Source organism: Staurois parvus, unplaced genomic scaffold (genome assembly GCF_062004578.1).
Source record: "Staurois parvus isolate SC_StPar_1 unplaced genomic scaffold, SC_StPar_1.0 ptg000491l, whole genome shotgun sequence".
Lineage (NCBI taxonomy): Eukaryota > Metazoa > Chordata > Amphibia > Anura > Ranidae > Staurois > Staurois parvus.
Window position 1 is genome coordinate 145,788 of NW_028318287.1, and position 13,677 is coordinate 159,464.

The 13,677-nt window shown below is 46.4% G+C and overlaps 1 protein-coding gene across 1 annotated transcript in view; it reads right to left on the minus strand.

Moving 5' to 3' along the window:
• The window catches only part of LOC149452180 (FRAS1-related extracellular matrix protein 1-like), a 278,816-nt gene that overhangs the window by 101,070 nt on the left and 164,069 nt on the right, over nt 1–13,677 (minus strand). Inside the window, exon 24 of the mRNA XM_089689678.1 lies at nt 1,484–1,748. Within this exon, the coding sequence (XP_089545804.1) occupies nt 1,484–1,748 (265 nt within the window). The remainder of the gene's footprint in view (nt 1–1,483; nt 1,749–13,677) is intronic.

The window sequence follows — 13,677 nt, forward strand, 5'->3', positions numbered from 1 at the left end:
GTCATTAATGTGACAAGTACTGTATATCATTTACCCTATATGGCCATGTGGCCATTGATGTCACGAGCATGCCATTGACCTAATATGGCCATGTGGCCATTGATGTCACGAGCATGTCACTGACCTAATATGGCCATGTGGCCATTGATGTCACGAGCATGTCATTGACCTAATATGGCCATGTGGCCATTGATGTCAGGAGCATGCCATTGACCTAATATGGCCATGTGGCCATTGATGTCACGAGCATGTCATTGACCGAATATGGCTATGTGGCCACTGATGTCACGAGCATGCCATTGACCTAATATGGCCATGTGGCCATTGATGTCACGAGCATGCCATTGACCCTAAAAGGCCATGTGGCCATTGATGTCACGAGCATGCCATTGACCTAATATGGCTATGTGGCCATTGATGTCACCAGAATGCCATTGACCTAATATGGCCATGTGGCCATTGATGTCACGAGCATGCAATTGACCTAACAAGGCCATGTGGCCATTGATGTCACGAGCATGCCATTGACCTAATATGGCTATGTGGCCATTGATGTCACCAGCATGCCATTGACCTAATATGGCTATGTGGCCATTGATGTCACCAGAATGCCATTGACCTAATATGGCCATGTGGCCATTGATGTCACGAGCATGCAATTGACCTAACAAGGCCATGTGGCCATTGATGTCACGAGCATGCCATTGACCTAATATGGCTATGTGGCCATTGATGTCACGAGCATGTCATTGACCTAATATGGCTATGTGGCCATTGATGACACGAGCATGCCATTGACCTAATATGGCCATGTAGCCATTGATGTCACGAGCATGCCATTGACCTAATATGGCCATTAATGTCACCAGCATGCCATTGACCTAATGTGGCCATTGATGTCACGAGCATGTCATTGACCTAATATGGCCATGTGGCCATTGACGTCAGGAGCATGTCATTGACCTAATATGGCCATGTGGCCATTGATGTCACGAGCATGTCATTGACCTAATATGGCCATAATAGGTCAATGATGTTGGGAGTATCCTGGGACCTTAATGTATATGCAGATGCGGGGCTGGGAATCCCCCGCATCCTATTGGCCTGGCACTGACAGCTTAGTTCGGAATGTACCCAAGCTCATAACTATTGCTGCTGTATGCTATTTTTTTTAATAACTCTTAATAATAGCAGTTCCTGGAAGCAATGCATTATATAAATCCATGACAGTCATTTTGCATGGGGCACTTTGGACACCATGAATCTGTCCAAGCCTTGTAAAGCTAGATTTAGATTCCCCACTTTTCACATTGTACCAGATATTCTTCATCACAGACGGCATTAAGATTCCCAACGCAGGACCTCCCCAGCCTCGTTATTCATTCCTGCGCACGGCTGGTACCCTTCCTGACATATGGTGCCATTCCAGGGCGTTTAACCCTTTCTGAGGCACGGGCAAAAAAAAAAAAAAAATCCATCTCACCTGAATGAATCCGTCCCGGCCTCGCGGCTGTTGTCATGGACATAGCAAACCTTCTGAGCCGCGACATCCAACTGGCTGAAGCTGGAGATGGGCAAGCCGGGATAATTGATGTACTCAATCTGACCATGGACAGGTGGCACGGAGACGGCATACAGCAGCCTCTCCGGTTTGCCCGTGCCATCTGTTGCCAAAAGAACAGCTGTCGTCAAGGTCACCCTGTCACCCTCTGTTAAAGTTACGGGTCTGGTGAGGAGAACGATGTCACCTATGGAACACAAAAATGGAGGAACAAAGTAACCAAATGATCCTGAAATGATGAACATTCCACCCTTAAAAGAAAATAAAAATGACACAAAGGGGTTCCCAGCAATGGGCGCACATGAGCCGGGTACAGATTGTATTACAGACAGATCTCATGAATGATAAAAAAAATCTATTCAAAGCTGAGAGCAGGATATAAAAGACGCCAATTAATGCAGCTCTGTCATCATCAATACATCATTGAATGTATTTTTTAAACGCAAGCAGTGTAAATACCTGAATGTGACCTGGAACCAGCCAGTACAGCAGGGATGGAGTGTTAGAAGAAGCAGCAGCACAAGGAGATTCAGTTCATATGCTGACAAGAAGCACGCTGATAGGAGGAGCAAGCAGAGTGAAGACAGATGAGCTCACTGCTGTGCTGCTTCTTCTTTTACTGTCCAGTCACACACTGAGGATGGGTCCGGAATGACCTGAGCTCAGAAGAGGTAGGTTGCATGACGCTGGCCATCAGACTAAGGACAACTAATGGCAGAAAATGTATTGCAGGAAAAAATCTCTGGACTGAATCCCTGGTATTGGCGTTTCATTTTCAGCTTGTTATGTTTGGCTGCTTTTATTATAGAGAGTATGTACTATATGTTACCTTTTTTTCAAAGCTTCACATTTTACATTTTTTTTGTCAAAGCTTAATTGGACAACCTGAAGTTAGAAGGTGATTGGTTACTATGCGGAGCTGCACAAGATTTGGTAAATCTCCCCCATAGTATATATACAGTTGCAAGAAAAAGTATGTGAACCCCTTGGGATTACGTGGAGTTTTGCATGAATTGGGCATAAAATGTGCTCTGAACGTCATCTAAGTCACAACAATAGAAGAACACAGTCTGCTGAACATAATACTATACAAACATTAGATGTTGCCATGGTTTGATTGCACATAACATGTAAACATTCACAGTGCAGGGAGGAAAAAGTATGTGAGACCCTAGTTTAATGACTTCTCCCAGAGCTAATTGGAGCTAGGAGTGAGCCAACCTTGACTCCAATCAGTGTGATGATATTGGATGTGTTGTTGACAGCTGTCCTGCCCTTAAAAAACACACACCTGTTTTGGGTTTACTGGTTTCAAGAAGCAATGTCTGATGTGAACCATGCCTCGCAGAAGGGAGCTCTTAGAAGACCTACGATCCAGAATTGTTGACTTGCATGAAGCTGGAAAGGGTTACAAAAGTATCTCCAAAAGCCTTGATGTTCATGTGTCCACGGTAAGACAGACTGTCTACAAATGGAGAAAGTTTAGCACTGTTGCTACTCTCCCTAGGCGTGGTTGTCCTGTATAAATGACTGCAAGAGCACAGCGCAGAAGGCTGCATGAGCTAAAGAAGAATCCCAGAGTGTCAGCTAAAGACCTACAGAAATCTCTGGCACATGCTAACATTTCTGTTGACACATCTACAATAAGGAAAACATTAAACAAGAATGGAGTACATGGGAGGACACCACGGAGGAAGCCATTGCCGTCCAAAAAGAATATTGCAGCACGTTTGAAGTTTGCAAAAGAGCACCTGGATGTTCCACAGCACTACTGGCAGAATATACTGTGGACGGATGAAACCAAGATTGAGTTGTTTGGAAAGAACACACAACACTATGTGTGGAGAAAAAAAGGCACAGCACACCAACATCAAAACCTCATCCCCACTGTGAAACATGGCGGAGGGAGCATCATGGTTTGGGGCTGCTTTGCCACTTCAGGGCCTGGACGGATTGTTGTCATTGATGGGAAAATGAATTCCAGAGTTTATCAAGACATTTTGCAGGAAAACGTACGACCATCTGTCTGCCAACTGAAGCTCCACAGAGGATGGGTGATGCAACAGGACAATGACCCAAAGCATACAAATAATTCAACAAAACAATGGCTGCAACAGCACAGAATACGCCTTCTGGAGTGGCCCAGTCAGAGTCCTGACCTCAACCCGATTGAAATGCTGTGGCATGACCTTAAGAGAGCGATTCACACCAGACATCCCAAGAATATTGCTACACTGAAACAGTTTTGTGAAGAGGAGTGGTCCAAAATGACTCCAGATCGTTGTGCAGGTCTGATCTGCAACTACAGGAAACGTTTGGTTGAGGTTATTGCTGCCAAAGGATGGTCAACCAGTTATTAAGTCCAAAGGTTCACATACTTTTTCCTCCCTGCACTGTGAATGTTTACATGTTATGTGCAATTAAACCATGGCAACATCTAATGTTTGTGTAGTATTATGTTCAGCAGACTGTGTTCTTCTACTGTTGTGACTTAGATGATGTTCAGAGCACATTTTATGCCCAATTCATGCAAAACTCCACGTAATCCCAAGGGGTTCACATACTTTTTCTTGCAACTGTATATATATATATATATATATATATATATATATATATATTTATTTATTTATACAGGTGTACAGACCCGGGAACTCAGCACAGGGATGGTGGGAACCCCTCTTAATGGGCATAGCAGGTGTACTGACCTGGGAACTCAGCATAAGGATGGTGGGAGCCCCTCATAATGGGCACAGCGGGGGTACAGACCTGGGAACTCAGCACAGGGATGGTGGGAACCCCTCATAATAGGCAAAGCAAGTGTACAGACCCAGGAACTAAGCACAGGGATGGTGGGAGCCCCTCATAATGGGCACAGCAGGTGTACAGACCCAGGAACTCAGCACAGGGATGGTGGGAACCACTCTTAATGGGCATAGCAGGTGTACAGACCTGGGATCTCAGCATAAGGATGGTAGGAACCCCTCATAATGAGCACAGCAGGTGTACAGACCCGGGAACTCAGCACAGGGGTGGTGGGAACCCCTAATAATGGGCACAGCAGGAGTACAGACCTGGGAACTTAGGACGGGGTAGAAGGAACTCCTCATAATGGGCACCGCAGGTGTATAGACCCGGGAACTCAGCACAGGGATGATGGGAACCTTAAAATTGGGTACAGCAGGTGTGTAGACCCGGGAATGCAGCACCAGTGTGGTGGGAGCCCCTCATAATAGGCAAAAACAGGTGTATACACCTGAAAACTCAGCACAAGGACAGTGAGAACCCCTTCATAATGGGTATGGCAGGCGTGTAAACCGGGGAACTCAGCACAGGGATGGTGGGAGCCCCTCATAATGGGCGCATCAGGTGCACAGACCTGGGAACTCAGCACACGGATGACGGGAACCCCTTATAATGGGCACAGCAGGTATGTCGGCCTGGAAATGCAGAACTGGTAAGGTGGGAACCCCTCATAATGGGCACAGCAGGTGTATGCACCTGAAAACCCAGCACAAGGATAGTGAGAACCCCTTATAGTGAGCACAGCAGGTACACAGAGATCTTCCCAACAGAGTCTACAAGCGACAGCTTTAAAAAAAAGCCCAATAAAAGTAAAAATAAAGCCCAGGCTATCATAATCCTGCTCCGCGGGGGAGTGTCTTCACACCAGCATAAACTTACCCCCAGGGGGCGTGTCATTACTCCAGCATAAGCTCACCCCCAGGGGGCGTGTCATTACTCCAGCATATGCTCACCCCCTGGGGGCGTGTCATTACTCCAGCATATGCTCACCCCCTGGGGGTGTGTCATTACTCCAGCATATGCTCACCCCCTGGGGGTGTGTCATTACTCCAGCATATGCTCACCCCCTGGGGGCGTGTCATTACTCCAGCATAAGCTCACCCCCTGGGGGCGTGTCATTACTCCAGCATAAGCTCACCCCCTGGGGGTGTGTCATTACTCCAGCATAAGCTCACCCCCAGGGGGCGTGTCATTACTCCAGCATATGCTCACCCCCTGGGGGCGTGTCATTACTCCAGCATAAGCTCACCCCCTGGGGGCGTGTCATTACTCCAGCATATGCTCACCCCCTGGGGGCGTGTCATTACTCCGTACAAATGGACTAAATGATACACGTCTCATCGACACCACGAGAGGAGAAGAGGTTGGATCCGTGATGTCTCCTGACCAACCAGAAGAGCACTAAATAAAAGGTTCTTTTACTTTTGGTAAATAGGTTGCAGTGGGGGCCTCGGGGCAGTGCGGGGGGGCGAGGAATTATGAACACGAAATTCCGCTTTAATTTTCCAGCATCTACCATACACTAAAATTATCAGTTCTGGGTAAACCGAACCTTTAAAAACAGAAGACAAGCAAATGACTCTAAGTAACAGAGAACATTTGGTCATTTAAGAAATCTGAATTAGGACTCGGGAGAAGATTTAAGTGATTTGAAACATTAATATGGGCAGACAATGGAATAAAGAGGATCTTTATAATGCCAAAAAGCCCAAAAAGTCAATTAGCTGCAGAGGGTGTAATTAGTATTGACTGGTAAGGGTTCAGCAGCCAGTGCCGATCAATACATGTTAATTAGGTGCCTCCTCGCCGCACTCCGATAATATAGAACAGAACCGAATAAAGATTTTTAAACATGTTTGGGGTCTTTAGGTTGAAGGTGACACTGCAGGGATAAGTGCAGAATTTCAGGTCTGGGAATCATAATTGCAAAGTATAAAAGAAAAGGCCAAAGTCTTGTATCATGGGGCATTCCTTCACTTGTATTTGCATGTTCCATTTTTAAAAGGTAAACTCTGCTCAGCTGTGAACTTTAATGTATTTAAAGTGAAACAGACAAAAAACTTTTTTGGGTATGGAGAGTGTAAAAAAGTGTCAAAACTTTAGGTTTTTTTTGCTGTTTTTCCACCCAATACGGGAGATTAACCCTCACTTATGGTTCCCTCACCTTAAGATCTCAAGAACGTTATGGTCCCAGATCCTTGAAAACTGTTTAGCCCACCTACAGTCCACATTTTGTACACCCACATTCAAGGTAGGTGTTCCTATATCAGACCCTGCCTCTAAATATGTGGGACTGCCCATCACACCAACTTTATGGGTTGGTCCTGCCCGGATCCTGTCTCTAAATATGTGAGAACCGCTCATCACCCCCATTCTGCCAGCTGGTCCCACCCAGACCCCATCTCTAAATATATGAGAACCGTTCATCACACCCACTTTACAGGTTAGTTCCACCAAGACTTCACCTCTAAAAATGTAGGAATGCCCATCCCAGCCATTTTACGGGCTAGTCCTGCCTAGACCCCATCTTTAAATATGTTGGACCGCCCATCCAATCCCCATTATGGGTTGGTCCCACCCAGACCACACCTCTAAATATGTGAGAACCATCCATCATACCCACTTTTTGGTTTGGTCTCACACAGACCTGGTTCTAAGTGTGTGTGACTGCCCATTCCACCACTTTATCAGTTGGTCTCACCCAGACCCCGCCTCTAAAAATGTGAGAACCGTTCATCATACCCACTTTTTGGTTTGGTCCCACACCCACTTTACAGATTGGCCCACCCAAACCCTTCCTCTAAGTATTTGTGACTGCCCATTCTACCACTTTACAAGTTGGTCTCACCCAGACCCCACCTCTGAAGATGTAAGAACCGTCTATCATACCCCCTTTTTGGTTTGGTGTCACACCCACTTTACAGGTTGGCCCACCCAAACCCTGCCTCTAAATATTTGTGACTTCCCATTCCACCACTTTACAAGTTGGTCTCACCCAGATCCCATCTCTAAAAAATGTGGGAACCATCCCTTATACCCACTTTTCGGTTTGGTCCCACTGAGACCCTGCCTCTAAATATGTGAAAACCATCCATCCTACCCACTTTATGGGTTGGTCCCCCCCCAAGATCCTGTCTCTAAATATGTAGGACTACCCATCCCACCCATGCCTCTAAATATCTGTGACTGCCTATTCCACCACTTTGCAAGTTGGTCTCATCCAGACCCCACTGCTAAAAATGTGAGAACCAACCAACCATCATACCCACTTGTTGGCTTGGTCCTACCCAGACCCCAGATCTAAATGTGTGCGACTGCCCATTCCACCACTTTGCAAGTTGGACTCACCCAGCCCCACCTCTTAAAATGTGATAACTGTCCATCATACCCACTTTATGGTTTGGTCCCACCCAGACCCTGCCTCATATATGTTGGACTGCACATCTCATCACTTTTATGGGTTGGTCCAGCCCAGATCCTGCCTCAAATATGTTGGACTGCACATCCCATCACTTTTATGGGTTGGTCCAGCCCAGACCCTGCCTCATATATGTTGGACTGCACATCCCATCACTTTTATGGGTTGGTCCAGCCCAGACCCTGCCTCATATATGTTGGACTGCACATCCCATCACTTTTATGGGTTGGTCCAGCCCAGACCCTGCCTCATATATGTTGGACTGCACATCCCATCACTTTTATGGGTTGGTCCAGCCCAGACCCTGCCTCATATATGTTGGACTGCACATCCCATCACTTTTATGGGTTGGTCCAGCCCAGACCCTGCCTCATATATGTTGGACTGCACATCCCATCACTTTTATGGGTTGGTCCAGCCCAGACCCTGCCTCATATATGTTGGACTGCACATCCCATCACTTTTATGGGTTGGTCCAGCCCAGACCCTGCCTCATATATGTTGGACTGCACATCCCATCACTTTTATGGGTTGGTCCAGCCCAGACCCTGCCTCATATATGTTGGACTGCACATCCCATCACTTTTATGTGTTGGTCCAGCCCAGACTCACCTCTAAATATGCAAGGACCTCTCATTCACTGCCCCAAACCCCACAATGAATACCTTTTGGAGTTACTGTGCATGTGAAGTAACAAATGAGGCTGATGCTGTGATCTTGGGACATGGTTTTAGACATGGCATTGGCAGGAGAGAGGGCCAAGATGTTGCACCGTACTGACAAAAACAGGACAGAGGGCATGCATGTGAGCTCTTTCCAAATATTAACAATTGCAGCACATCCCGTTTTACTGGCTGGTGGGGAAATGCTGTTGACTGTCGTAAAAGGGGAAATTTCCCATACTTCGCTGAGTTTTCCCGCACTTCCCGTTGTATCACGGAAACAGGAAGTAAGGTGAAAATCACCAAACAAGAGGCAAACAGAACTACCCTTAGAAATGTCTTTAAAGTGGAACTCCAGCTTAAAAAACTTTTTTTTTTTTTAAGTTGGACAAAAGTAGGGATGGGTTAGAACCTATTTCAAGTGTATATAGTGTTCTGGGCTAAAGCTGAAAAGGTTCACGCTTTTGTTCCTTTCTTCTGACCATTGTCACCAGGACAGAATGTGGAAAATCCTAAATCCAAGATATACATCTTCCAATGGGGACATCTATTTGGGTGACAACTGTTGTAGGCTGGGCTCACACCTTTCCATGTGCATCCTCATGTGCGTTTTCACACATTTATATGGGTGTTGATACATGTGTTTATGTATTCTTTTATGTATTATGTGCATTTTATTGTCAAGCAATAAAATGTTGAGTTAAAATTTTACTAAACCCACAACAGTAAAATCTGTATATGCAGTAAAGCATGCTTGTTATCAGGGGCATCCCTAGGCAGGTGCAGGGGGTGTGCGCCACACCGGGTGACACCTACCGCATGGGGTGACACCGGACCAGCTCCACGAAAAGGTAAGTTGTAAAGCAAGCCAACAATTCCTGCAGGATGGATCAGATCTGCAGATTGAGCATAATGGATCAGAGTCCGATCCATTATGCTCCCCAATATGCAGATCCGATCCATCCTGTCGGGATCGTCGGCATGCAACCTATACGGGGTGACACCGGACCCGCTCCACGAAAATGTAAGTTGTAAAGCAAGCCGATGATCCCAGCAGGATGGATTGGATCTGCAGATTGAGCATAATGGATCGGATCCGATCCATTATGCTCAATCCGCAGATCCGATCCATTCTGCGGGGATCGTCGGAGGGGGTGTCACCAAGTGTTACCGCACCGGGTGGCACCCTGGGGACGTCCTTGCTTGTTATACTCACTGTGGAACCTAAGGGGTTAATCCTCTGCATTGTGTAGAAAAGCTGTTTGATCCTGTCTTCTCTGATCCTCCCCTTCTTCTACTGTCCCCATTCCATCTGCTGATAGTACAGAGACTTGGGGGCAAGCTGCACATGCTCAGTTTGGTGTGTATTGCTAGCATATCTCCCAACTTTCTGAGATGGGAATGAGGGACACCTATAAGCAAAAGTATGTAAGCATTGGACACACCCCCTGCCACGCCCCTATAAAGGAGAACTTAACAAAACAAATTATTGGTTAAACCCAAAAAGTGCTTTTTTTAACCACTACTATTCCTTTATATTGGCTTTTAAAATTTACAAATGCAGCAATTTAGAAATTGGATGAAAGGTTTAGCACTGGGAAACACTTTTTAATAGATAAACAGTGCATTTTATATACAACTATATAGATCACACCAAAATGAGGGACAAATGAGGGGGAAGGAGGGACAGAAGGACTTTGTTCCAAATGAGTGACAGTCCCTTGAAATCAGGGACAGTTGGAAGCTATGTGCTAGAGAGTTTATTTTTTCTTGGCAGAGTGCTTATGATCAGCACAGGGCAAATCGGCGCTGTCCAGACAGAGGGTCAGGGGTCATGAAGCCTCAGAGGACAATCAGAAGAGAATGAAAACTCCTCTTACAAGCTTTAACGAGTGCTCTGCTGGACACTGATAGAAGTCACAAGACTGCTATATACTGCTGATGAGAAAAGGAATGTAGCAGTTTATACACTGCTCAAAAAAATTAAAGGAACACTTTCTAACCACTTGCCCTCCAGAGGATTTCCCCCTCTTCCTGACCAGACCATTTTTTTCATTACGCCGCTGCATTACTTTAACTGACAATTGCGCGGTCATGCAAATTAAATTGAAGATATTTGATTGTCTGGGCATTTACTTTTTGCGCTCAAAAAAAAAAAAAAAGACACAATATTGAGGCGAAAACAATATTTTTGACTTTTTGCGAAGAAACATGTGCAGCAAAAAAAAAATGTAAAAATCTAATTTTGTCATAAATTTAGGCCAAAATGTATTCTGCTACATGTCTGCTAAAAAAAATCCCAATATGTGTAAATTAATCAGTTTACGTGAAAGTTATAGCGATTGCAAATGGCGGTATATATATCAGGATTTTTTTTATTTTTTATTTTTACTAGTAATGGCGACGATCAGTGACTTATAGCGGGACTGCGGTGGGCATTCTGACACTGGGGGGAACTGACTTGGTGTCACTGACATCCGCGGTGACACCAATACCGTGATCAGTGCTAATAAAAAGTGCTGACATTGTACTAATGGCACTGGGCAGGAAGGGGTTAACATGTGGAGCGATCAAAGGGTTAACTGTGTGCTGTTTTACAGTGTGCTGTGTCTGTGTGCTTCACTGTAAGCACACTGCTGTGGTTTTAGAGGTGGAGGACACTGACGTTTTTTCCCTACTCATCTTTTCTGACTGTTTTTCACTAGTTTTGCATTTGGCTAGGGTCAGTGTCACTACTGGTAGCATGAGGCCATACCTGGACCCTACAGAGGTTACACAGGCAGTCCAACTCCTCCAGGATGGCCCATCAATACGTGCCATTGCCAGAAGGTTTGCTGTGTCTCCCAGCACAGTCTCAAGAGCATGGAGGAGGTTCCAGGGGACAGGCAGTTACTCTAGGAGAGCTGGAGAGGGCCATAAAAGGTCCTTAACCCATCAGCAGGACCGGTATCTGCTCCTTTGTGCAAGGAGGAACAGGATGAGCCCTGCCAGAGCCCTACAAAATGACCTCCAGCAGGCCACTGGTGTGAATGTCTCTGACCAAACAATCAGAAACAGACTTCATAAGGGTGGCCTGAGGGCCCGACATCCTCTAGTGGGCCCTGTGCTCACTGCCCGGCACCATAGAGCTGGATTGGCATTTGCCATTGAACACCAGAATTGGCAGATCCACCACTGGCACCCTGTGCTTTTCACAGATGAGAGCAGGTTCACCCTGAGCACATGTGACAGACGTGAAAGGGTCTGGAGAAGCCGTGGAGAACGTTCTGCTGCCTGTAACATGGTTTAGCATGACTGTTTTGGTGGTGGGTCAGTGATGGTCTGGGGAGGCATATCCATGGAGGGACGCACAGACCTCTACAGGCTAGACAATGGCACCCTGACTGCCATTAGGTATGGGGATGAAATCCTTGGACCCATTGTCAGACCCTACGCTGGTGCAGGGGGTCCTGGGTTCCTCCTGGTACAGTGGGTCCTGGGTTCCTCCTAGTACACAACAATGCCCGGCCTCATGTGGGGAGAGTATGCAGGCAGTTCCTGGAGGATGAAGGAATTGATACCATTGAATGTCCTCTACGCTCGCCTGACCTAAATCCAGAAGCCCTCCCCATTACATATGATCCTTTCCTTCCCTTCATACCTCAGTCCCCCTTTCACATTAAAAGCCCCCCATTACATCAGAGCCCCCCTTTACACTAGAGTCCCCTCTTTCACAACTGAAGTCTCCCATCACCTAAAGCTCCCTTACATACAACATGCTCCAAGAAATAGCTTCATATCAGATGTCCCCCATCACATCAGAAGCCTCTCCTTTAAATCAGAGTTCCTCCTCTCACATCAGAGTCCCCTTTTCACTAGGGATGCAACAATATATCAGCTGCCAAATATTATCAGCCGATAAAAACAAAAAATGCATCAGGGTCCCTATTTGAGTTCCCTCTTTCATCAGAGTCCCTGTCAGAGCTCCCCCTTACATCAGAGTCCCTGTCAGAGTTTCTCTATACATCAGGGCCCACATTAGAGCTCCTTACATCATGGTCCCTTATCAGAGTTCCACCATACATCAGGGTCTCCATTAGAATTCCCCTATACATCAGGGTGCCTATCAGTGTTCCCTTATACATCAGGGTCCCCCCTTGCATCAGTGTCCCCATTAGAGTTCTTCCATACGTCAAGGTCTCTTTTAGAGTTCCTCCATACATCAGGGTCCCTATCAGAGTTCTTCCATACATCAGGGTCCCAATCAGAGCTCCTCCATACATCAGGGTCCCAATCAGTGTTCCCTTATACATCAGGATCCCCATTAAGAGTTCCCCCTTACATCAGGGTCCCTATCAGAGTTCCCCTATACATCAGGGTCTCTGTCAGAGTTCCCCTATACATCAGGGTCCCCATTAGAATTCCCCTATACATCAGGGTGCCTATCAGTGTTCCCTTATACATCAGGGTCCCCCCTTGCATCAGGGTCCCTGTCAGAGTTCCCCTATACATCAGGGTCCCCATTAGAATTCCCCTATACATCAGGGTGCCTATCAGTGTTCCCTTATACATCAGGGTCCCCCCTTGCATCAGGGTCCCTGTCAGAGTTCCCCTATACATCAGGGTCCCCATTAGAATTCCCCTATACATCAGGGTGCCTATCAGTGTTCCCTTATACATCAGGGTCCCCCCTTGCATCAGTGTCCCCATTAGAGTTCTTCCATACGTCAAGGTCCCTCTCAGAGTTCCCCTATACATCAGGGTTCCTATCAGAGTTCCCCTATACATCAGGGTCCCTATCAGAGTTTCTCCATACATCGGGGTCCCTATCAGAGTTCCTCCATACATCAGGGTCTCTATCAGAGTTCCTTCATACATCAGGGTACCAATCAGAGTTCCTCCATACATCAGGGTCTCTTTTAGAGTTCCTCCATACATCAGGGTCCCTATCAGAGTTCTTCCATACATCAGGGTCCCAATCAGAGCTCCTCCATACATCAGGGTCCCAATCAGAGTTCCTCCATACATCATGGTCTCTTTCAGAGTTCCCCCATCCATCAGGGTCCCTATCAGAGTTCCCCCATACATCAAGGTCCCTATCAGAGTTCCTCCATACATCAGGGTCCCAATCAGAGTTCCTCCATACATCATGGTCTCTTTCAGAGTTCCCCCATACATCAAGGTCCCTATCAGAGTTCCTCCATACATCAGGGTCCCAATCAGAGTTCCTCCATACATCAGGGTCCCAATCAGAG